The sequence below is a fragment of the Carya illinoinensis genome, chromosome 4, assembly GCF_018687715.1.
Source record: "Carya illinoinensis cultivar Pawnee chromosome 4, C.illinoinensisPawnee_v1, whole genome shotgun sequence".
Taxonomy (NCBI): Eukaryota; Viridiplantae; Streptophyta; class Magnoliopsida; order Fagales; family Juglandaceae; genus Carya; species Carya illinoinensis.
This window is the reverse complement of record NC_056755.1, coordinates 9,294,172-9,318,638: the sequence shown is the minus strand read 5'-3', so window position 1 is coordinate 9,318,638 and position 24,467 is coordinate 9,294,172. Positions and strand designations below refer to the sequence as shown.

General features: G+C 36.0%; 3 protein-coding genes and 1 long non-coding RNA gene across 4 annotated transcripts; 1 reads left to right on the top strand and 3 right to left on the bottom strand.

Moving 5' to 3' along the window:
- Nucleotides 1-982: 982 nt before the first annotated feature.
- LOC122307706 (50S ribosomal protein L15-like) lies at nucleotides 983-4,580 on the bottom strand. The gene is made up of 4 exons (XM_043120757.1): nucleotides 3,963-4,580; nucleotides 1,950-2,033; nucleotides 1,778-1,867; nucleotides 983-1,578 (listed from the first exon to the last, which is right to left on the bottom strand). The coding sequence occupies exons 1-4, from the start codon at nucleotides 4,350-4,352 to the stop codon at nucleotides 1,315-1,317; spliced, it is 828 nt and encodes a 275-aa protein (XP_042976691.1). The 5' UTR covers nucleotides 4,353-4,580; the 3' UTR covers nucleotides 983-1,314.
- Nucleotides 4,581-5,181: 601 nt separating this feature from the next.
- LOC122307705 (receptor-like protein EIX2) lies at nucleotides 5,182-8,767 on the bottom strand. Its single transcript, XM_043120756.1, has 2 exons — nucleotides 5,684-8,767; nucleotides 5,182-5,514 (listed from the first exon to the last, which is right to left on the bottom strand). Exons 1-2 carry the CDS (start codon nucleotides 8,752-8,754, stop codon nucleotides 5,511-5,513), a joined length of 3,075 nt encoding a protein of 1,024 aa, XP_042976690.1. The 5' UTR covers nucleotides 8,755-8,767; the 3' UTR covers nucleotides 5,182-5,510.
- Nucleotides 8,768-14,459: 5,692 nt separating this feature from the next.
- Nucleotides 14,460-15,732, top strand: LOC122307440. Its single transcript, XR_006241754.1, has 2 exons — nucleotides 14,460-14,901; nucleotides 15,310-15,732. It is a non-coding gene; the product is annotated as an uncharacterized LOC122307440 (long non-coding RNA).
- Nucleotides 15,733-16,212: 480 nt separating this feature from the next.
- Nucleotides 16,213-22,924, bottom strand: LOC122307439 (protein BOLA2). The gene is made up of 3 exons (XM_043120333.1): nucleotides 22,689-22,924; nucleotides 16,650-16,672; nucleotides 16,213-16,545 (listed from the first exon to the last, which is right to left on the bottom strand). The coding sequence occupies exons 1-3, from the start codon at nucleotides 22,749-22,751 to the stop codon at nucleotides 16,350-16,352; spliced, it is 282 nt and encodes a 93-aa protein (XP_042976267.1). The 5' UTR covers nucleotides 22,752-22,924; the 3' UTR covers nucleotides 16,213-16,349.
- Between the last annotated feature and the right edge of the window lie 1,543 nt (nucleotides 22,925-24,467).

The following is a 24,467-nucleotide window of genomic DNA, read 5'->3' as shown; positions in this document are numbered from 1 at the left end:
ACTAATTAATAGTGAGTAATATGTAATAATCTATAATGATAAGTTAACAATATGTAATATTGTAGTAAAATAACATGCAATTGAATAATCATTTTAATGTTTTTACTAGATATATTTTTTACCTTTCAAGTTTCAAGTTTACAAAAAATATTACAAAAAAAAAAAAAAACAACAAATTTTAGATAGGCCAAAAGTAAAAAATATAACTAAATTTTTTAATAGTAATGTTTTGTAAGTCATATTGAAATGTATTTGAATGTAAATAAATTGAAATATGTGTTTGAATATATGAAATAAATTGAAATGAGTTTAATTTTTTATGAAAAATTGAAAAAATAATAGATCATATTAATAATTAATTTGATATGAATTGAAATAATCTTGACATCTAAACATAGCCTATTAAACTTAGATAGTGCGGTCCTAATAATTTGAGTGCTACAAATGAGGCAAAGTCATATTAAGATTATTGGAAAATGACAACTTGTATGTAACTATGTACTAAAATAATATTATTTTAAATTTTATTTTGACTCTCACTTTTAATTTGATAGGTTTAATTTAAAGTTGTTAGCTAATCACCATCACACTGTAATATCACATCGTTGTATAACAATTTGGCTGAATGATTGATGAACCAATAAACACTGTAATACAATCATTTTTAGACAAAACCAATGTAGCCTTTTGAGAGGAGATAACTTTTTAATATGGAAAATGCTAGGAACCCTCGTTCTTATAGCTCAATTTTTCGGCTCATGCATTTTAATTTTTTTTTTTTAACTTAATGGTTAAGAAAATAATTATTAATAAAATTATATATTTTTTTTATTAAAAATATTAAAAAAATATTTTAAAAATTGATAAAAAAAAATAACCCCCAAATTTGTACTAGCGTACACCTAGCGGTAAGTATTGGACGCCCGCTAGCACCATCCTTTTAATGTTTATTGATGATAAATAGAAGGTACTAGCATTTCTCTTTATCAAACTGGTTTTGTTGTAATCAAGTAAACACGGATCCAAATGTGTCTAGAATCCTTGATCCAGTGTATCACAAAACATCCAATATAGGAAAGAAGGTTTGGAACAAGGTAAACACTGACTGAGTACAAGCTTTCCTGAGCTTTGTTGACTTTAGTGAACGTGAATTTGGTTTTGAAGCACAGCAATGAGCAAACTAGCCCGTGCAAAGCATATTGAAATAGACTGCCTCTAAAATCTTGCAGGAAACAAAATTTCATTGCATGATTACTCATTATCAAAATTACAAATTCTTTGATGAGCCAACAAACAGATTGCTTGGTTGGTTTATTATGCAGATGAACTGGAGGCTGCCTCCCCTTCTTCAACTGAAAATGGAATAGGTTTGGTTGGGGCTGGCAATCGGCCAATGCTATCAACTTTGTCCCTCTGTTTCGGAGGAGGCCTGGCTGCTTTTGGCAACAACCTGCCCTTCTTTTCAAACCACTCAGGCTTGAGCAGTGCTCGGAAGCCCAATTTGTTGTAGTACACTCTTCTGACAGACCCACCAGCAGCTTCGACTGCTTCCTTTGCCCTAACTGTGACCCTTGAAACCTGTCAACTTCATTTATAAGTATGGTTTTGTGTTCAATGTAGCGTGCCCCCTACATGTGATTGAAATAAAGTGCACCAGCGTTTATTTAACTAAGATTATCATGTCTTGGATACTTCATGACAGATTATCGCATGAAAGGCTTAGTTGATGAACTTCCAAAAGGGATTCTCAGTTTCAGTGGCCAAGATAAAGATTTACCTCCAGATGAATTGGCCACTTAATTTGTTCAGCACCACGCCCCATTAATCTTACTCCATCTTTTATCTGCTTCCCTATTGCCCCTGTATCCTATTGTAATGGTTATAGACAGAATAAGAAAGCAAACAAGGAAAGGTTCAAATTTGAGAAATCAAGAAAGAAGTCACTGTACCTTGAGCGTTTTCATTGTAATTAGTTCAGAAGAATCTATCTTCCCTGCATTTATAAATTTGGCGATTTTTCCCAACCCTACTGGCTGCCAGAAAAGACAAAGATTTATAAGTTTGGCATTAAGCTATCAGGAAGTGAATTAGATGAATGGTAACACTAGTGGAACCCTCTTTTTCAACAAGAAATGCCAAAATAGATTAACCTATCTTATATATATATATATATTACCATGCAACAAGCTTACAAAGTTGACATGAATGTTACGGCATGCAGTCCCCTCCCAGTTGGTCCTTATGTTGTTTCAGCTGGTCCTATGTACTAATCAACTACAGTTTCTCTCTTTTACTTACCCTAAAAAAAGTAGTGATAGAAAGTATAATCAAGATAGAAAGGGTAAACTACTTATGGATCAGCACACCTCTTGTTCATAGAAAGATTACCTCTGCTTTTTAGCAAGATCATTATGCAACATCCAGCAACAACTTTCAAATTATTCCAAAATGTTATAGAAGATGGTCTACAATATGAACTTGTGTTTTAAGGTCATCAACATTAATCAAACGATAAAAGAGTAACCCCTACTTTTAAAACTGCTTACCTCATTGTTGAATTATGAACAAGTTACAAGCCTCTTTTCTTTTCTTTCTGATAAGTACGGTAAATTTTTAGAAACTAGGTACTAGATTCTTCTCATGTAGGAGTTGATTGTTAGCAAAATTGTTCCTTCTAAAGACTCTGAATTATAACATCAAGCGAAAAGAGCTGACTCTGAGGCCCACTAGAAAAATTACTTAAATCTACCACCAAAGCCATCACCTGAGGCTTACTTTGGTAAAAGAGTTACTGTAAGAAACAAGCACCGACAGCAAGATGATGCTCCAGTATTTATTCCATTGTTTACTTATAAAAAAAAGTATTTGTTCCATTGTTCTTAAATATCAGAATTCATTAGTATCTTGGAGGGTTTTTGTATATAGGAGAACAATTTAAATTGCAAGAGGACACAGCCCAATACATGGAAAGTATATAGGAGAACACAAAAAAACAAAAACCATTAAATGATCAAGTTTAAAAATCAAGAACTCAGAAAACAAAGAAGAAGAATAGCAACCCGATATTGCCATTCACTCAGAGCGATTTTAGAAATACCATCTTGAACTTAGCCAGAACTTCAATATCCATAAACATTCAAATGTCATGCTCACACCAAAAATGCCACAGCAGGTAGCAGGTGTTTTATTTATAATAACTGCAGCTAGAGCCACCAACCCAAAATTAAAAGTTTCTTGCGCCGGAAAAGTTGATCATTGCGCCGAAGAAGAAATAATGGATTAGGGGAAAAGAATGCTAATTCTACTTCTTTACACATTCACGACAGGGGAATTGAAATGATCTACCGACTGATATTGGATTGGCCTACTGATTGGATGGCAAGTTGAATATGGTTAATTCCCATCCAACAGACAAAATGCTTATTTACCATACATAACATTAAAATTCACTCTTCTCATAAGTTAATCGGATATGCATTCATTATTCTAGTAAACAAAACAAAATTTGAATCTCAAAGAAATAACATTTATTTACCTCAAATCTTCCTGGGTAGGAAGAAAAAAAATGCAACAACACTCATAATTTTCTTTCCTTCACCCAATTCCCAAAGCCACCATACACAATACAAATACTAAATCTTTAAAAGGACATAGACACTCTCAAAGCAACCTAAAAACACCTGATTTTTCAATTTCCTCTCTTCCTACCATTTGCTCAGAAATAAAACAATAATTTCCTATCATCCCATGAAGAAAAAAGATCTCTTTCAAAAACAAAACTTAACTTACAGACAGATTTATCGTTCTTCCAGCTCCACGAAGATTCTAATGTGACTATCAATTCCACCCCACCCCCCAAGTTTATTAGCTTACTGAGTACAGAGAAACCATAGAACACCCTCAGAAGTACAACAACAACAACAACAACAGCAACAAAAAAAAAAAAAAAGGAAAAAATATACCTGAAAAGTGAGGCTAAAGGGGTTCTTGAAGCCACGCTTGGGCAAACGTCGGCGAAGCGGGGTCTGCCCCCCTTCGAACCCAAGCTTGCCAGACCCTCTTGCCTTCTGGCCCTTGTGACCCCTCCCAGCCGTCTTACCCTTCCCTGACCCAATCCCCCGGCCCTTCCTCGTCTTCTGCTTCCTGGGCACCTTGTCCCTTAGGTCATTCAGGCTCAGAAGGCTGTAAGCCCTAAAACCCTCAAAACCTATGAACCCATTATGTTTAACAATTGAACTAGGTAAAGATCCTTGTGCAAAGGGCAGGGAATGAGGTGGGGGAATAGTTTTGGTGCGAAGTGAAGGGATGAGGATTGAGGAGGAGACGAGTGAAGCGAGTCTTCTTCTGAACATTTTCCTTTCCCCTTTCTACCTTTTTTTCCTTCCAAATCCTTCGGTAAAGTAAGTCCCTTCGAATCTTAACTGTGTTTGTGCGTGGTGCTCATGCGGGGGGGAGTCTAGGGTTGCGAACGGGTTACTGGTAACAGACTAAACAGGAGTGCACCAGCCCATTGCTGGCCATGGCCAAGGAGCTTCCTGAGGTTTTAGGAATTGGCTTGGGGGTTGGGATCCAGTGCGCTACTGCTTTTTGCTCTTGTATTGTGAATCTGACCGTACGAGTTATTGTTCAATACATCGGACGGCTAGGACAGTCTCACCCTCTTAATTCCGATAATACCCTCCATGAACTAATTAATTATTACCCAAAATGAAAAATATAATCAAAACAGTGATGGAAAATGGTGTCTAACGAAATATTAGTAGCATGTTATTATCAGGGCAGCATTAAAAAAATTAAAACTTGGTAGACTAACAAAATTAAAGCTTTTCAAGCTCCCTACGGCTCATTTGGACAGTAAAAATATTTCATCTCATTATTACAATATTTTAAGACTCATACGGATAAAACAGTCTCATTTAATAAAGTTATATTATAAGGAATCGCATTTAATTGTCCCAAAATCAATCTGTGAGTTTATTTTATACCTATTTTACCTTAGATTTACGTCAATTTGCCAGTCTATTTATGTGAAATCTTTTGGCAGCCAAAACATTTCTCAACTAATATATTATCCATCCCAAAGTCATTTAATGAATGTTGGTAATAAATTAGTAATATTACTTTACTCTGTGTTTGCTTTTCGTTTTTATTGGCAAGAAAACTCTGGTGCTTACAGACACATTAATCCTTGAAAGTAATCTTATTTTGTAATTGTGGATACAGAATTTATGATAGAAACTAGAACTTTACTGATGGAAATGTCCGTACACATGCCAGTAGAAAGCAAAGATGGTAGCTGACCATTTGAACTAGAACTTTACTGATGCAAATTGCTCATCTCTCTATAATGCGATGCTGCAATATTTATTTGTAGGGACTTTGAATTTCTTCGGCTCAACAGCTACAACCTCACTGGTAGTTGAAATCCTCCAATGTAAGCAGTGTGACCAATGACCATGAAAAAGTCTCCCTTGAACACGGTCTTCACCTTGCATTATCATCATCATTGCTTACCTATACATTGAAAGTTGAAACAGAAGAACATAAGATTGATCTCATTACAGAGGTGCTTATATTTAATTTCCATCCCCAAAGAAGTAGAGGAGATATCATCATAGGTGTAAACATTGAAAGGGCAAAAGCGTGCAGCTTCCTCTGACAGAAGTTAGATACAATTGCTTACCAACTCCATTCCATGCGGTTTCTCCTGGTAGCGGACCTTCTTCTAATTGGAGTTGACGCCTTTCTTTTAAATGCTGAAATAGTCTTGTCTTTGGCGTTATCCACAAATCTGAAATAAGCATCTCTCCAATTCTTCTTGAACATCATGACACCAAGAACCCCCCATAGTCCAGTCACGTAACCTGCAGACATGGAGATGTAAAGCCATTCCGTTTCAGATACATTTCCTTCATCTGTCCCTTCATTGCTAGGCGGAGGCGGCTCAGCACTTGCACACTTTGGTAGTGGAAAGCCACAGAGTAGAGGGTTGCCTGTGTAAATGGAGGGATCATCAAGGGTCTGCAGCTGATTGCCTGATGGAATTTGTCCAGACAGGTCGTTGGAGGACAAGTTGAGGTGGCTTAGAGAAGTCAGGGCAGACATGCTTCGTGGAATTGAGCCAGAAAGCTGGTTTCTTGAGAAGTCCAGAGATTCCAATGACCTTATGTTGCCAATCATGGCAGGCATCTTCCCTGTCAAATGATTGTTGGACAAGTTTAAGCCACGTAATCGTACAAGGTTTGTTAGTTCTTCCGGGATAGTTCCTTTCAGTGTATTACTGGAGAGATCCATGTTAATTAGGTACTTCAGCGTCTTGGTGTACTCGAGCTGCTTCCCTTTCATGAACTGAACCATGTTTTCTCCGTACGTAGTTGACCATAGATATATGCCAATATCACTAGTACCATTCCCATCAATCATGCCCCTCAAATTCCCAAAACAAGTAGGAATTGTTCCTGATAGATTATTTTGCGCAAGGTCAAGTACCTGAAGATCAGGGAGGCTGCATATTTCTGAAGGAATAGTTCCATCGAACTTATTTTTTCGTACTCGAAAAATTTCAAGCTTCAGCATGCTCTTTCCAATCCATCTAGGTATATTTCCAGATAATCCGTTTTCACCACCATCGAAAATTACCATGCTTGTACAATTTCTCAAGGACGATGGCAGCTCTCCTTCGAGACTGTTATTGCTCAAGTGCAAGGACTGCAATGATGTTGCATGTCCAAATGAACTTGGGATGACTCCAGAAAGGTTGTTGGCAGAAAAATCTAGAACCACCAAAATCTTAAAATTGCTCCAACAATCTGGAATGTCACCAGATAGCCTATTTTTGGAGAGGTCCAGAACTCGTAGGGTATTTATTTTGCACAATGACTCTGGTATAGAACCGCTTATTTGATTACCAGAGAGAAGTAAATTGTCTAGTGTAGGCGTCATGTTGCCAATATCTTCTGGAATTGGACCTGAAATTAGGTTGTCAGTGAGATCCAATCTGTTCAGAATAGAAGGAAAGGTTGGCAAGGGGCCTTCGAATTTGTTGGAACTCAAATACAGGTTCATGTAGAGAGAAGCTGGCTGAGAAAATGTTGGCAGCCTGCCCCTGATCTGGTTGAAGGATAGGTCCAGATAGGTAAAATTCAGGTTGGGAAACCACACAGGCAGAGCATCCGAGATGCTTGTGTTGGATAGGTACAACGTGGTGATCCTTTTTTGGTTTTGAAGCCAAGCAGGAAATTGAGGACCAATATTGCAGGATCTCATGTTTATGTAATTGAGTTGAAAGGGGGGCACCCAGTTTAAATTTACTTTCAAAGCCAAAGAGTTGACTCCTAGGTCTAGTTCTTCTAATCTTGAGAGGTTAGTAAAGTGGAGTTCGGACATGATTCCTTGCAATGAATTGGTGGACATGAGTAGTTTCTCAAGAGAAGAAAGTTTCCCGAAGGATTCTGGAACCGATCCATTCAAACGATTACGAGAAAAATCCAGCATTCTCAAGTTGAGCAATTTCCCATATGAAGCTGGAATGGCACCATAGAACGAGTTGTTTGCAAGATCAAGGGTTTTTAGATTCGAAAACTGCGAAAACCAATCAGGCAAAGGACTTCTAACCGTGTTCCATCTCAAACTCAGTTTCTCAAGACTGCTTCCGATGCATCCGGATGCATTTTTAGAAGGGTCTGAGATTGTTTCATTCAATCTGTTCATAGTTAAATCCAAGACTTTCAAACTACAAAGATTCCACAAAGAACTTGGTATGCCTCCCACTAATGAATTGAAAGAAAGGTCTAGGACTATCAGAGAAGTGAGGTTTCCCAAATCATTTGGGATTTCACCACTGAAGTTATTGAAGCCAAGATTAAGATGCACAAGGCTTTTCAGGTTAGCCAACCACACAGGAATTTTAGAATCAAAGATGTTGGCTGAAAGGTCGAGGACTTTGAGCGCACTCATGTGCTGAATAATATCAGGGATAGGACCTTGAAGTGCGTTCACACTAACATCAAAGTGCTCAAGAAACGTGGAATTGGCATAATCATGGAACGGATTAACATGATTACCAATTCCACAAGATGACAAGCGTAAATGAACCAAAAAGGGAAGCTTATTGAGTACCTGAGACAAGTCAGAGGCATTCTGAAGGTTCACCCAGCTCATGTCTAGGTGCCGCAATGATGAAAGATGGGAAAGCCACTGAAGGTTGCGGACTGAAAGCTGAAAATCGTATTCACTTGGACCGCTACTAAGATCAAGAGCATGCAACCTATGTAGGTTGCCAAGTTGATCAGGAACAACTCCATTGAAGCGTGAGTTAGACAGATTAAGATATCGTAGTCTTTGCATTGAGCTTAAGAAAGTGGGAATCGGGCTTCCCATGAAATCGTTCCAGCTCAAGTCCAAGTGCTCCAAATATTTCAACTTCAACAAAGACGGGTTGACAGCGTTGGCCTTTAACTGGTTGGAAACTTTAATGAAGTATCCATTCGAGTCTGGATAGACTCGGTTTCGGAGGTCGAGCTTAATGACATGTCCAGTGTTGTTGTTACAGCCTAGTCCTTCCCATTTGCAGCAATCTTTGCCTGTCCATGAAGAGAGCCGATTCAGGCTGCCATTTAGGCTATCTTTGAACTGTATAAGAGCCTGTCTTTCTGCCTCTTTGCAGCCAAGGCTTGAGGTTGCACCCCGACAGAAACGTGGGATTTGAAGGAAGAAAGCAACAAGAGCAAGGACGATATAGATGTACCGCACCATGTTCAAGTTTCCTTCAATATTATGTCTGAATCAGCTAAACTAGATGGTTAGCTACATATATAGAAGCAAAAAGATTACTGCATATATCCCACACTGGTGGGCCATGAATATGAGTGCATGGTTTAGTTTAATGGACACCAATTGATTCCAAATGAAGTCAGTCAATGAATTTGGCTGAGATTTCTAAAATTAAAGATTAAAAAAACTATGGTGCTTACTTTTTTTTCCCACTTGAATATGATGGGCGTGGTTTAATTAATATTACAAAGTAAATGGATGTTTCAGTTGTTTAAAATTTTGTGAGATGGGTTGATTTGCCTGTCGTTGCAGTGAGAATTTGCGATATGATTGTCATGTTCGTCTGAGTTTTTGAAACGAACTCAGATGAATCAATCTTTCATGCGTCCTTAATTAGAATAAGAAAAAAAATAAAAATCCTGAGAAAAAAAAAAAAATAGAAAAGCTTCCAAGCTTTGGAGAAAAGGGAGAATGAAATCATACACGTAATTCTTTTCACAACCATGTATTAAATAAGGAATATTTTTATAAAATAACGTATAAAAATAATATTATTATACAAAAAATACCTTCCTTTTAAAATATAATTCTGTAAGGGTTGTAAAAAAGTTTGTAAATGAATTATTACTTTTCTCTTTTTAAAAAATCTAGATGGGAGCTGATAGCCTTATAATTTATCTACAATTCATTTACAGTTTATCAATAAAATAACATTATTTTAAATTTCAAACACATCAAATCAAAATCTAAATTAAAATAAATATTTAAAAAATATTATTTTTTTGGAATGTTGCAGAGAAATTACAAATGATAGTTATTTTATCATTTTCCAACCAGGATTGAGTGTTATTAGTCCTGATTTTGCTACTCATGACTTGCTATGGAAGACTTTGATCCAGGCAAACTATGCTAACAAATTTAGGCGTTTATTTATACAGTTTAATAGAGACGAGATAAAATATTTTATTGAAAATTAAATAAAATATTATTATAAAATATTTTCTTAATATTAATTTTATTTTAAGATTTGAAAATTTTGAATTATTTATTATATTTTATATACAAATTTAAAAAATTTATAATAATTATTTAATATGAAATGAGATAAAATAGTACCAGTACGCATATTAGTATCAATACTATTAAGATGAAAATAATGTTAATTTAAATTTTGAAAATAAAAAAATCAGTATTTATACTCAGATTAATACGCGACTTTACTTACATATAACAAAACTCAATTTTATGTATCAATCCTTAGTAATGTAAATTAAGTATCTCAATTTTGTTGAAAAATATCGAATAAAATTCTTTGACTTGTTGACTATATCAGGGTGCCTAGAGGATCCCATCAGCATCTGCATACCGATACTTTTCCTATAATTTGGGAAAAATTATAGGATTTTTTTCAATTTGGCTCCTCCATCCCATTCCCTAAAATGGGGTTTGGGTTTCCGGTTTGTACAGTAAATCTCCATATTTGTGCATCGACTGTACATCTCCAAATTTGATTCTCTCTCTTGTCCCGCGGTTTTTGCTCTGGACAGTTGGGTGCCCTCGCGATTTCACCTCCTCCCTCGCCATCGGACCAGTCCGCAATGATTGTAAGTGATTTTCTTCCCTTTTGGTTTCCTCCATGGCATGATTCTCATATTCTCTCTTGTATATTTTGAGTTTCGGCATCTGAAACTGGTTGGACTTTATGAGAATCGGGATCCTCCGTGGTTGGTCACCGAGCTTCTGCATTCTCATTTCATATCCCTCACTCGGTTTCCTCCATGGTTGCATATATTTGGAGATTGATTATTGCAAAAAATATAGTCCATTATGTATGTATTACAATCTGAAAACCCTATCTATTCCTGCTCAAAATCGTTGATAAATCGATTGAGTTCGGATTTGGGTTACTCTGAATTTGTTGTTTCGATTTGGGTTGCTCTGAATTTGGGTGTTAGTTATGGGTTGCTCTGAATTTGTTGTTTCGATTACCATTGCTATGAGATTACATATGGGGATGGGGATCTGTTGAAGGACCGAAATGATTGTTGATTGGGTTTGAAATTTTTTGCGCAATAGCAAGGAAAACCGTAGCTCCTCAGCACTGTCATTGAGTCTGAAACTTATGAATTAATCTGGGAATCCTCCCAGTTGCTATCCATAAAATCTCCAGTCATCCCATACGCCATCATTCTAAATGCTGCAGTTATCTTTTGCATAGAAGATAAACCGAGTCTTTCGGCATTATCTCTTCTCTGGATGAAGTACGGCTCGTAAGACTCTACCTCATTTAGAATACGAAGAAATAGGGGACGGCTTATCCGAAATCTCTTTCGAAATAGATTCGAGGGATATACTGGATTTTTTACAAAATAATCGCGAAATAGCCACTCGTACCCCTGAATATGATCACGCCGAATAAACTTACGACGTTGGCGATTGTTACGATGTCTCGATGACTGTCCATCGACCTCCTCATTAAGAATAACATCGCTATTATCTTCAGAAGATACGTATGTCAACAATTTGCGAAAGAAAGTATGAGCCATTTGATTAAAGAAGTGGGAGATCAGGGGAGACTATTGAAATTTAGTTCTATAAATCAAATAAAAGAAGAAATTGTGAGAGTGTGAATGTTAGCAATATGCATATTTATGGAGGAAAAAGTTACCGTTACATATAGGACGAAAAATATTACCGTTTGAGAGAAGACAAAAAAAGTTATCGTTGGAGAAAAGACAAAAAATGTTACTATTAAAAAAATGAGTGGAAATTTATATTCAATACGTGACTAGGTATTATCATTAAAAGAACGGATAAAGAATACTAAATAATAAAATATGGCCATCACGTTAGAAAATGCACTAATTAAATAAAAAAATTACTATTTTTATAATACGAATTTCGGTTAAAAAAATACTATATTTGATAGTCAAAACCGTAAAAAAATTTAATAGAAATTGATATTTGAAAAAAAAAAAATAATAAGACAAAAGAAGTTAGTAGTTAAGATTGTAAATGGAAAAGAGAGAAAAAAGTAATAAAAAAAATAGAGAAATATTATTTAATAGAATAGAGATAGGGATGTGAAATGGGATGTGGGAAGTTTTTAAAAGATAAATAAAATTTAGGAAAAAAGTTAAAAAAATGTAATTTTAAGTTAAATTATAAGGATGGGGATGGAGATACAGATGTGAATACTCTAAAGACCAAGACATTGGACCTAATTTATCATGATGCGTTGGACAATTATGGCGTCCGTCGACAAAGAGAATTTGGGTGCTCGGTGAGGGAAGCGCATTTGAACCTAGAATTAATATATGTTAATTATGCTAATTAACATAATTAAGTTTTGTGATGAGGTCTATTTGCAGAGGACACGGTCAAGATTCACATATTTAAGCTAGCGTCGGATTGAAGTGAGATTGATGAGCAGCTGATTTTCTTGCCCCAGAAAGAAAAAAATAAATGCTGATTTTCTTGTGTGATTTTCCATTGATCACTCGGAAAAATAATAAAATGAAAATTAATGTTAATTACAAGTCTTAAATATGCCACCTCATGCAGTAGTTTGTAAAAATAAATAAATCCCATGTAACAAAAAGTGATTTTTTTTTTTAAAAAAACATTTTTTCATGCTGCCAGCCACTATTTTACTAAGGGTCTATGTGAGGCTTATTATCTACTAATTAAAATTTATATAAATCATTACTCTAAAATTACACTTCTCTTTTAGTTTCAAAATAAAAACTTGAAGGAGTAGTCAATTCAAGAAAGAATCATTAAGCTCCGTTCTTATGTTAAACTGAATTGAATTAAATTGAATTTTTTTATAAATAATAGTGATTAATTAAGATAGTAAAGTGAATTTTATTAAGTTTAATATTTAAAATAAATTTAAATGTATTTAGATGTTAAATATGATTGAAATATGACTTATCGATCGTAGCTCAACTGCTTGTTATAAGTCGTGTTTACAGGACTATTGAAAAACAGTGGAAAAGTCTGTGATTTCAAACACTCTAGAAATAATTAAACATATAAAAAAAATTGGTGCATTAGAGCAGTAGTACTGAAGTCAAAGTATCAACGACGACTTGAGTGGAGGCATTGCTTAATTGCAACTTGCAATGCTCGCTGTATATAATCATGAGCTGATTCAGTGGGCGTATCTGTGCTGAATTCATTGACTAGGTAAAAGCCAGTAAAACCCTCCATCTCATTTTCTTTCATTTTATTTCATCAAATCATTTCATCATATTTTATATTAATATCTAAACACTATAAATATAAATATTTTTTTAATTTTAAATATTCATTTTTTATCTAATTATTATCTAATCTTTACAATTTTTTCAAACTTCCCAACAAAACATAAAAAAACAATTCAACTTTTTTAAATTTTAAAATAAAAATAATATTATAAATAATATAATTATAAAAATATTTTAATTTTATAATATTTTTATTCAATTTTTTCTATTATATTTCTAACCGCACAAAATATTTTAACTCCAATCATTAATTTTATTATTATTTATAAATCATCTCATTTAATCTCATTATCGTCTGTACCCCAATTAAATATTAGCCGCAACTTCTCCGAAAACTCGAGTTAATGGAAGTATAAGGGAATTAATCGATTACGTTCAAGAGAGGAGTCAAATCCCACACAGAACGTTGTGGTTTCTAGCTAGAGCCAAAGAAAATGACAGAACTAGTACTAGTGCTGCATGTGAAAATCACTCGCATGTTCCTTAATTTGGAATTTTGACACAGATTGGTCTCGACTTCCTTAAGAGTTTTCCATTTTAATTGGTTTTATTCATTTCGTTTTGTCGTATGCCGTTGACGATCGATCGATGTTACAGGCATGGATCAGGTCGAGTGGACTGGGACCAAAACAAGCCGGGAACAGCGACTTGATCATGTCGAAGAAACGTACCATTTCCTCCATGCCCCGCGGGTCTTCCAAGCTAGCTCTAGACTGATCTAGTCATGCTGCATTAATTAAGGATAACCCCCCACCCTTGTCTCCGAAGAACAGTCCGAAGCTGCATGCGATGGTTGGCACGCTGGTCAAATTTGACAGCTTGTTTCAGCTTGTTTTGGAGCATGTTATAAGCAGTCGTGGGTTTTCGTCGTGTCTTGGTTTTGAAAGGGATTGGACTTGGGAGAATCTGGTATTTGTTTGACGACTCAGCCAGAAAACACCAAATGAAAAGGGTATTGTTGAAGTTGTTTATACTTGCAACGTGAATACTGTTGATCTCTGGTTTATTTGCAGTAGGTAAGTTTGTCGCTTCCAAGTTTTTTTTGATGGGGTCGCTTCCAAGTTGAAACTTCCTCACACGTAACGTAAAGAAAATTAAGTCTAACCCGAAACTTCCTCACACGTAACGTAAAGAAAATTAAGTCTAACCCATGCATGAGTCTGGAAATATTTTGATGATAAAGAGTGATTGTATGCAGTTGAATTATATATTGCATCATTCTTTCTTTAGCACGTGGAGAGTCTCCAGAGAAGTATTAGACGACTCTTTAATAGAAAAATTCTAAATATAAGTCTACACATCACTTTTTTTTTTTTTTATCAAATATTTGACATATAAATAATGAGTAAAATATTTCAATTAGTTTAAGAAAAATAAACTTAAAAAAATTTAAAAAATGTAATATATAGTATGTAAACTTATATGCAGCAAAACTCTCCTTAAATTTTAATGATAGTAACTGCCGATTGAAACTCATTAGATCACTTGTCGTCATCTGATTGGAGGATCCCTGATGATAACTATCTGCTTTATCATTTGGAAAAACCTTCCCATAGGAACATCCGTTATTCCTCCATCAACAGAGTCAAATGGGGACATGCCACGTAGAAGCCACATGAACATAAGGGTAGACCGTATTGCATAGGATTTCAAAAAACGTAACAACTCTTTTCGTGCACTCCGTCCCCCTCCCCCCCCCCCCCCCTTCTCTCTCTCTCTCTCCTTCCCAAGAAAGCCTTTCGGGAGCAGGGGCCACCGTCGAATCCGTTCCCCACTGCCGATCTCGGATTCCTCGTCGACCGAGAAAACCTTTCCCGATCTTGGAGTTGACGAAAGGACGGAAACCACTGTGTGGTCTGTAAGTCACCCTCTCGCTCTCTCTCTCTCTCTCTCTCTCTCTCTCTCTCTCTCTCTCTCTCTCATTCTGAGGATTTCGTCTCTTCCTTGCTATTTTTCCTTCTTTTTCCTTTTCTCTAATGTGCTGGTTTCTTGGGTTCTGTTTGCAAAGCTTGAATTTTGTCTTTTCCCTATAACCTATCACACTGTAAGTCACCCACGAAAGCAAATTCATTTGTCTTTTTTGTTTTCTAAAGTAGAAACTCGATCATTCATGGCGACACTTGCAGCACCTAGAGAAATCCCAAGTGTTGTAGTAGTGTTGTCTTTAATTTTTCCTTACATTTCAGTTTTGTTGATTTCGACGAAGATTTCAATTGATTGGTCAAAGTTCACACACCATTAACAATTTTTTTAATCTGTTTTTCAGGGGACTGGGATTGAAGTTCCTACACCCTTAACAATAGAGTGAAAAATAAATAAAAGATAGATTTTTACGGTGGCTGGGTTGCAGAACTAAATTGACCAAGAATGTGTTGCGCAGTGCTATTTTCGTGCGACTACGGTGGGTGGGTTGCGCCGGTATGGAACTCCTCCACTGGTGGTATGCGGCGGCGTGAAGATGTGGGAGGAAGTGGCTTGATGGGTAACGAGAGAAGAACACACGGTTGAGAGAGATGAACGGTCTGGTTTCTAATTTTGCTTTGGTGCGAAGCAATCCAGAGATGAATATGTGTGTTTAGTGACGTGTCAGCTCTTTATTAGTGTCCATTAAACTCAATATATCGGATTGACCTGTCTAAAGAGGAACTGTTATCATTTACTTGGATATTCACTGTCACTCATTTTGTCATTATTGATCTATTTTAGACACCTGCGAATGATTTATGGGCATGGAGCCATCAATGAGACCATTTGATGGTAGTAACGATCTACTTTATATTCTTTACCTGGAAATTCAATGTCACCCAATTAATGTTGTCATTATACACATCCAGGGCATGAGGCCATCAGGGACTAACTTGGTGAATGAGATGTTATCCTGTGCCATTCCACTTAAGACTCGACCCCAACTCTATTATTATTGCTGCAAAACGCAACCCATGATTTTAGGTTAATATGACTCGAGTCAGGATCATAATGGTTTTAACATCAGGAGGTAGCCAGGTAGGATTGAGTTCCAAGATATTTTCAGGGCCCTTCCCATAGTTGCAGTAGCTCTTGTGAATTTTTTTCACATCCAGCCAATCGTATCCTGCTGTAAGTAGCCCACTAGAATGATGCAATATGAACCATCGCAAAAGCGCATGCTAAAAAATCTCTAGACATAAACTAGGAAAAATGACGCTAAATTTTTTAAGTAAATAAACTAGGACCCAAGTCTCAACAAGCTCAAGATATATTCCCAAGTCATTCCATGCTTATCAGCAATAGCACACAGTTCTGTCACAACTATTTTCAACTCATGTTCTAAGAAGCAGGATGAGATTTTTCAGGCTGTTGCTGCTGGTTCCACTGCTCTGGGGTCAAAGCTTTCTTAATTGATAAAGCATGAATTTCTTTCATTTCTTCTTCCAGGGCAGCATTCACCAGCCGATGCCTCTCCAACAACCTCTTCCCTTCAAATTTTTCTGACACAATTTCAATCGCAAAACTTGCACCACATCTGAAAATCAGGTGGCTTTATTTGAGTAAAAGGAGGTTGAGAAACAAAACAAAAATTAATCACAGGAAATTTCTGATTGCATCCACTTGCAAGAGATGACTTACCCTCCAGATGTATCAATGACCTCCTGAAACAAGAAAATAGAAGAATAAATTTAGAGGGAAAAATTTACCTATTCAAAAGTATCCATGTAGAATTTTAAAAGGAAATCCAAATAGACAAGTATCATGAAAAAAAGCAAAAACAAATCTATCCATAACCCACGGGATTTTTATTAGAATCATCATAGAAACAAAAAGTGCACATTTAAGTGAATATTAGAAAGCAGTTCAATGCACCATCTCTCCCTCCCTCCTTCCCTCCATTTGTACCATGCCTTCTTCAAATAATCTTGGGTTGTAGTATTCGATCTTCAAGGTCTCTAAGCTGATTATCATGACTGCCTTCATCACGATGGGAATAGATTAAGAAAAAAGAATTCAACAGCCAGCACAAAATGAAGGCTGAGCTGATTCATGCATATACCATCAGGGAGAAACATAAGCTGTGGTCTCTTTTCAGACTAGGGTAAATTATCTAGAAACTTAAGTAGATGCTATCATGCTAGTGAACCAATCTCCTATTAGGATGCAATATTTTTGGTCTTAAAATGCCTTATGTTAAATATTGATTTCTCATGATCAAGTCTGTCGCCAGAACTTCTTTATTCAATGCTACTAACAAATTTCATACAGGGTAAGACAGATATAATAAAATAGATTATGTTTATGCAATAAACGTTTTTCCTAAAGGAATGCTTGGGAAATTAGATGAGATGAGAAATCTATGAATAGTAATAAAATGGTTTGTGAATAATAGGGAAATGGTTTGAGTTATGATGTTAAAAAATGCTATTTGCACACGCTGAAGGGGACACCCCGCGTACACGGGTCCACATGGATACAAATTAATGAAATGGTGCGTAGCAGTAGCAGTAGCAGTTCTCCTTCATCGCCTTTCCCCCCTTCAAAATTTCTCCTTCATCGATTCTCGTTCCCCCCCGGGCCCCTTCAGATGAGATTAGGGCGCAGACCACGAATTGAACGTAGGTAATCCATTTCATCTCCTTCTTCTCCCTTCTAAAATCGGCTTCATCTTCTTCTAATATTTCCCTCATCTATTTCTGGGTTGAAATGCAGCACTCACTTTCGGGGTTGGGAGCACTGCGTACACGTCCATCACGTGTAATAATAAAACGGAGAGTTTCATTTTTACACAGTTAGGTTGAAACGATTCACGAATGGCCCACATGAGATTCAGCAGCTTCCTGGGTGCAAGCTTCCCTCAGAGTACCACGAAGACAAAACGCCCAGTCCAAGGTTTCATGCTATTTGCTTCTAAATTTACTTTCTGGGTTTTTTTTATTTTTTTCAGCTTAAATTCATACCAAAGGTCCTTGTAATCTCATGATCTCTATGTCCACGATTCCGTAGTAGCTTCAATACTTTGACGGACTTACCCAGCAAGCGCTTTTGATTTCCTTGGAGAAAAAAGGAGTATGAATCTGGTCTTTCGGCCTTGGTTTCACACTGGATTTTGTTACATAAAATACACGCTAGGACGACCAAAGATTTGGGCTTGCTTTTTACTTTATCTCGACCATCAAAACTCCTCCTTCTAGATATGATTAATATCTTTCTTTGCTGCTCCTGATTTAGAGTTTGTGCACTATTTCTTTCTTTTCGTCTCCAACGATAGCTGTGTGCTCTTTTCCTTTGATACTTTCTATGATCTCATTCTCATGCTCTCTATTATTTCTCTTGCAGGAAGATGGATGAAGATTCTAGCTAGTGCTGTTGTTCGATTTACCACTTTTTTTTTTTTTTTTGATAAGTAAACGATAGTATTAATAATAAAAGGCAGAGCCCAAGTACACAAGAAGGTATACAAGCAGTAAAACCTATCTAGGTGGCTATAGTAGTCACCAGAAACTCGTGTATATTTAGGCCATTAAAGTCTATAGCTAGAGACCATAGAATTAAAGTGCTGAACAAATAACTACAAAGCTCCTCAGTTGTCCTCTCCTTATCTTCAAATGTTCGTTCATTTCGTTCTTGCCAGATGCACCACATAATGCAGATAGGTACCATCTTCCACATAGCTTTGACATGTAAATTTCCCCCCGGCATCGCCCAACTGGCTAGCAGTTCAAGTACTGACTTCGGCATCACCCAATTTAACCCTACTCGACGGAATACTTCACACCACAAGGCTCTCGCTGTCTCACAATGTAACAAGAGATGGTTCACCGACTCACCATCTTTCTTACACATACAGCACCAATCAGTAATGATGATCCGCCTCTTTCGTAGATTATCGGTAGTCAGATTCTTGCCCAGAGCTGCTGTCCAAACAAAGAAAAGTGTTTTGGGCGGTGCTTTATTCCTCCACAGTCTTTTCCATGGAAACGAAACATTCGGTATAGCTGTCAGGGCTTTATAGTAAGAGCGAACCGAGAAAATACCCTTACCCGTATGTTTCCACCACAGTTTATCTTCATGCAATCCGTTCGGTTTCATAGAGTACACTTGGTTGAAAAACTCAGTGAAACTGTTTACTTCCCAATCATGTGCTGCTCTACAAAAAGTGATGTTCCAGTGAACTTGATCCCCCGAGCGAACCAACAGATCCGCGACCGAAGCTTCTTGATCGCAGGCCACTAAATATACACCTGGAAAAATGTCCTTCAGTGCCTCATCCCCACACCAAATGTCCCTCCAAAAACTTATACGTGTGCCTTCCCCCACCAAAAGTTTAGTATTATTGGCAAATCTCCTCCACCCTCTGCTTATTTGCTTCCAAATCCCCACTCCATATGGTCCATTCCCCTCCCTAGTACACCATCCCCCCCAAAGGCTGCCATATTTACTATGAACTACTACTTTCCATAGTGCTTCCGGCTCCATATTATATCTCCAAAACCATTTCCCTAGGAGAGCCCGATTGAACATTCTCAGATTCTTAATCACAGCTTCGCTACGTGCTTTGTGTTGGTGGCTTTGTGGTGGGTTTGCAGAGTAGGTAGAGAGTGAGAAAGTGAAGGGGGGAAAAAAATTAAGTGAAAGGCCTGTTGTTCTTATCTGCATCTGCTAACGTGCCACGTTAGTGATTCCGCAAAAGGTACCCATCGGCGGGTACCTGTAGTAGAACTCTATGATGTTTTATTAGGTTTTGGGAAATGAGAGAAAAAAAGTCAAATAAAAATATTATAAAGTTAAATTATTGTTAGAATATAATTTTTTGTTTTATTTTATTTTTTTGGGATTTGAAAAAATTGAATTGTATTTTTATTTTTTGTTTGGAAGTTTGGAAAAGTTATAATGATTAGTCTAAAAGTGTTTGTATTTAAGTGATGTTTGGGAAGGAGATAAGATGAGATGGGATGAGATGAGATGAAACGAAACTATCTCTATTCCCAAACAGCCCCTAAGTTTGTTCATATTCCAACTATACAACTCATATCCGGGTAGAACATTAAGTATAGGAAAGAATGCTTTGTAAAAGCCTCTCACCTTCGAAAAGTACCAAAATTAATCAGATTATCACAAGCCCAAATTTTAAAAGAATAAGCATGTTCAATTAGCTATCAAGCTTCTCTTAAGATTTGCATAGTCAGGCCTTCAGGATCGTAGAATATCAAAACTACTTTCCCTTTTTCTTATGCAATAGAAAGAAAAAGGAAATGTCAAAAAAAGGGTAATGAACTTAGAAAAACTTAAAATGCTGTCTTCTCACCACATAAGAAGTCCTTGAATTTCTACCTCTTGCCCATGAATAAACTTGAACATGCACCATTGGTTTCCCTCATTCCAACTCATAAACAGATAGGGTCACTCACTCCTTGTACACATGGTATCAGAACACCTTGATGGGGTATAGATGTCACTTCCCACAAAAAAATCGTGCGCCAAAATTGGAGTGAGTTGAGAAGTGTTGAGGAGAGTTGAGAAGTGTTTGGGTATTGAGAAGTGTTGAGGAGAGTTGTACCATTGGTGCACCTCGTGCGCCAATCGTGCACTATTGGTCCCAGCGGGTTTGGGTGTTGAGGAGAGTTGTGAATAGTAGTAAAAAGTAGGTGAAAAGTAATAATAAAGTAATGAATAATAATAAAAAGTAGGTAAAAAGTAAGGAATAGTAGTAAAAGTAGGTGAAGTAATGAATAGTAGTGAGAAGAGTTGAGAAGTGTTGAGGATACCTCAACACCCAAACACATAAATCTAGAAGAAAAAGCATGTATGTTTGATTTGAAAACTTAGCAAAGTGGCTTGCAGCCTAACAACCTTAATAGGAATGACCTCCCCAAAGCATCATAACAGCTAATAGGATTGAGGATCTCAGATTTCCTATCCTAATAAAAATACCAAGGGTCCAAGCTTCCCTAGAGGTGAACTCTCTTTCGAGAACAGGTAGATGCTGTTGGCGTTAAGGCAGTTATGATGGGGTTGTTTTACATACAATAAAAATGTAACTGCTAAACAGGCAATGAAATTCCGTCACTTCCACTTGAGTTACAGTTTGTTACCAGCCCATGTATTTCTCTCACACTGGAGACACAAGATACAGTGATAAACAGCTCCATCAAAAACAGAACTCCGGGCCATTATTCAAAAGGAAAATAACAAAAACAAGAACAACAATGTGATATATTTCACTCGACATCATTAAGGCCTCATTTAGATAGTGAGATCAAATGAGATGGTTTGTGAATAGTAATGAAATGGTTTGAGATAAAATGTTTATGGGATTTTGAGAAATGAGAGAAAAAATGTTGAATAAAAATATTATAAAGTTGAAAAAGTTGTAATGATTAGGTAATAATTAGATGAATTATTCTTGTGTTTGGGATTTGAAAAATATTATTGTTTTGGAATTTGAAGAAGTTGAATTCTTTTTGTGTTTAGTTTGGAAGTTTAGAAAAGATGTAATGATTAAGTAAGGATTAAATGAAAAAGTTACAAATTTGAAATTGAAAAGTGTTTATGCTTGTGGTATTTGAATATTTAGATGAGGATGGATGAGATGAGAGGAGATGGGATGAGATCAGATGAGATGAGAGTATCTTGAATCCAAACCAGACCTAAAGCATTTATCTAACATATAATTTGCTTCCCCACAATCATAATGCAAATCTCAGCTCTAATTTATCAAATCAAACAGAAACCTACAGCTCAAAATTTATATAGTTGCCAACCTAATGGAAGGGATCATGCTCCTAGAAAGCCACTGAAATTTTCACTGCCGTTTCCGAGGTGGTGTTTATTCTGTTTCCAACCTAACTTATCAAAAGCTCCCGGGTGCCTTCCAAAGTTGCTTTTTTCGTATGGAGTGCTGCTCTTGGGAGGATCTTGACTACGGACAACTTGAGAAAGAGGGGTTGTGTCATGGTAGATTGGTGCTATATGTGCAAAAAGAATGGTGAATCTGTGAACCACCTGCTATTGCATTGTGAGGTAGCAAGGGGGTTGTGGGATGAGATCTTTCAAATGATTGATGTTCCTTGGGTGATGCCCCTGAGGTTTGTGGATCTGTTGCATTGCTGGAGGAAGTTGCAAGGTTGTCATCAGGTGGCTGTGGCGTGGAAGATGATTCCGCTATGTATCATGTGGTGTCTTTAGTTAGAGAGGAATGCACGTTGTTTCGAGAAGAAGGAACGAACAAGAGTGGAGCTGAAGAATTTTTTTCTGCACACTCTATTGTCTTGGTTTTCGGCTATTGTACTAAATGGGGATAATGCTAATGAATTTTTGTCTTTAATTCAGCATAGCTAGAATGTATTTAGGTGTTCTTCTGTACACTTCCGGTATACATGGCTTATACCTTTTTCATTCATTTCAATAATATTTTCTCTTACCTATCAAAAAAAAAAAAAAAAAAATTATCAAAAGCCCTAGCTGAATAATTTCATATTATATCTGCAATTCTATAATAACCTCTCTACTGCAAGACTCACGGGTATATTCCGACTAGTTTCACATTAAATTTATCCACGTTGCGAAGAACAAGAACAAGAATAAATAGGGCTTTCAAAAATAAATTTTACATGAATCAGAAGAACTAGAATAGGAAGCATATAACCAGCAACTGAAAGAGTAAATAGGGCTTACGAGCTGCGAAGGATTCATCTTTGCCCTCAACGAAGATTCTACTTGCTCCTTTGTCACCCCCATCTCTCTCTCTCTCTCTCTCTCCCTACCTGGTTCTGGCTTGAAGTGGCTTCTGAGCTCTGACGTGCTGAGTATTATTGTAGTTGAGGATTCGATCTGCTCAGAAAATTCGATTCATGCTTGGCCTGCAATGCACGCCATCCAATTCCAACAGTACCACAGTATAACCCACGATCCATTTATCTTTTATATTCTATCTTTAAATCCGCCAAATTAATTTCCTTCATAGCTTTAAAGTTTGAATAGAAATTCATAATATATCGAAAAATAATATCAATAAGAGAAATGCTTTAGTAGAAAATGATTTTATCAAAATAAATTTATAAAATAATTTAGTTTAGAGAAATACTATAGTTATAAAAGAATTATATAAAAGTAAACACAGAAATTGATATGGCTTGATGCAGTATGTCAGATTATAAAATTATTTTTATTATAAAATAGATATAACGAATCCATCCACACCTTACATACTACTAAAACAAATTGATACTAAGAGGATGTTTGGAGAATGGGATGAAATGAGAAATCTATGAATAACAATAAATAGTTTGTGAATAGTAGTAAAAAAGTTTGAATTATAATGTTTTATATAGTTTTAGAAAATGGAAGAGAAAAAGTTGAAGAAAAATATAATAAATTTAAAATATTATTAGAATATACTTTTTTAATAATATATTTTTTAATTTAAAAAAATTAAATTATTTTTTAATTTTTGTTTGAATGTTTAGAAAAGTTATCATGATTAGTTTGAAAGTGTTTATATTTAAGTGATATTTAGAAGGTGAGATAAGATAAAATGGGATACAAAATGATTTTCATACAATATGAATGCACAAAATACATGTTATGTGTATTTTCAAAATACACGTTCATAATATGTTGATACAGCTGAGATAGAGAAGAAAAAATAAGCAGGAAAGTGTGTAATTTAGTACAGCTTTCCTTTTGACAGTCCACACCCCATGTGTGCAAAAGTTGGATGTATTTGTCTGTCCTGGAATATAACAAGACAATGCATACACTTGTATATATATACTAGTAAAGCAGCACGTGCGATGCACGTGTGCCCAGTCGATATTTTTCTTAAGTGTAACAATTTAAAAATTTTTCAATTTAGCTATAAATAGACAGAATTTCATCTATATTTTAACAATTTTCTTCCTCTTCATAATAAACATATAAACAACAAAATATTACACTACACAGATATAAACAACAAAATGAGTTATGGATTTATTTTTCTGTCTAGGTGTCATTTGATAAGTAAGTGTCGGTTAGAAGTTAATGAGAAATGAGGGATTCTCCATTACTGACCTAAAATTCAGAAGCTGTTTCACTATGTGCTTTTGCTCTTCTGGGAACACTAAAGCATATCAATAATTTGTAGAAGCAGATAATAGCACAAATTGATTAGGAAATGTGTTGATTACATATAACATAGCAAATTACTTCATTTTAGTACACTGCAGGTAGAATTCCATGCATATTATGCAGTAGTCATCAGTTCATCTTTAATTATGTTATTACTACAATAAATGGCAAAAGTTCAAAATGTCCTAAAATAAAGAACAAAAGAAATAAGTACATCTCATTCAGTATACTGAAGCAACTGAGGTTATTCATGTGAATCAACATGTTTAACAGGAGAGCAGCAACACTGTCATGATTGTTGATATCTTGATCCACTGGAATTTTTCCAAATAACAAGCAAAGATT

Excerpts from the sequence above, each read along its gene's own strand:
- LOC122307706 (XM_043120757.1), bottom strand. The coding sequence starts at position 4,352 with ATGTTCAGAAGAAGACTCGCTTCACTCGTCTCCTCCTCAATCCTCATC. Across the intron at positions 2,034-3,962 it reads CCTTTAGCCTCACTTTTCAG|CCAGTAGGGTTGGGAAAAAT; the intron begins GTATATTTTTTC and ends CTTTTCTGGCAG. Across the intron at positions 1,868-1,949 it reads TTACAATGAAAACGCTCAAG|GATACAGGGGCAATAGGGAA; the intron begins GTACAGTGACTT and ends CCATTACAATAG.
- LOC122307705 (XM_043120756.1), bottom strand. The coding sequence starts at position 8,754 with ATGGTGCGGTACATCTATATCGTCCTTGCTCTTGTTGCTTTCTTCCTT.
- LOC122307439 (XM_043120333.1), bottom strand. The coding sequence starts at position 22,751 with ATGGGGGTGACAAAGGAGCAAGTAGAATCTTCGTTGAGGGCAAAGATG. Across the intron at positions 16,673-22,688 it reads AGATGAATCCTTCGCAGCTC|GAGGTCATTGATACATCTGG; the intron begins GTAAGCCCTATT and ends TTCTTGTTTCAG. Across the intron at positions 16,546-16,649 it reads GTCATTGATACATCTGGAGG|ATGTGGTGCAAGTTTTGCGA; the intron begins GTAAGTCATCTC and ends CCTGATTTTCAG.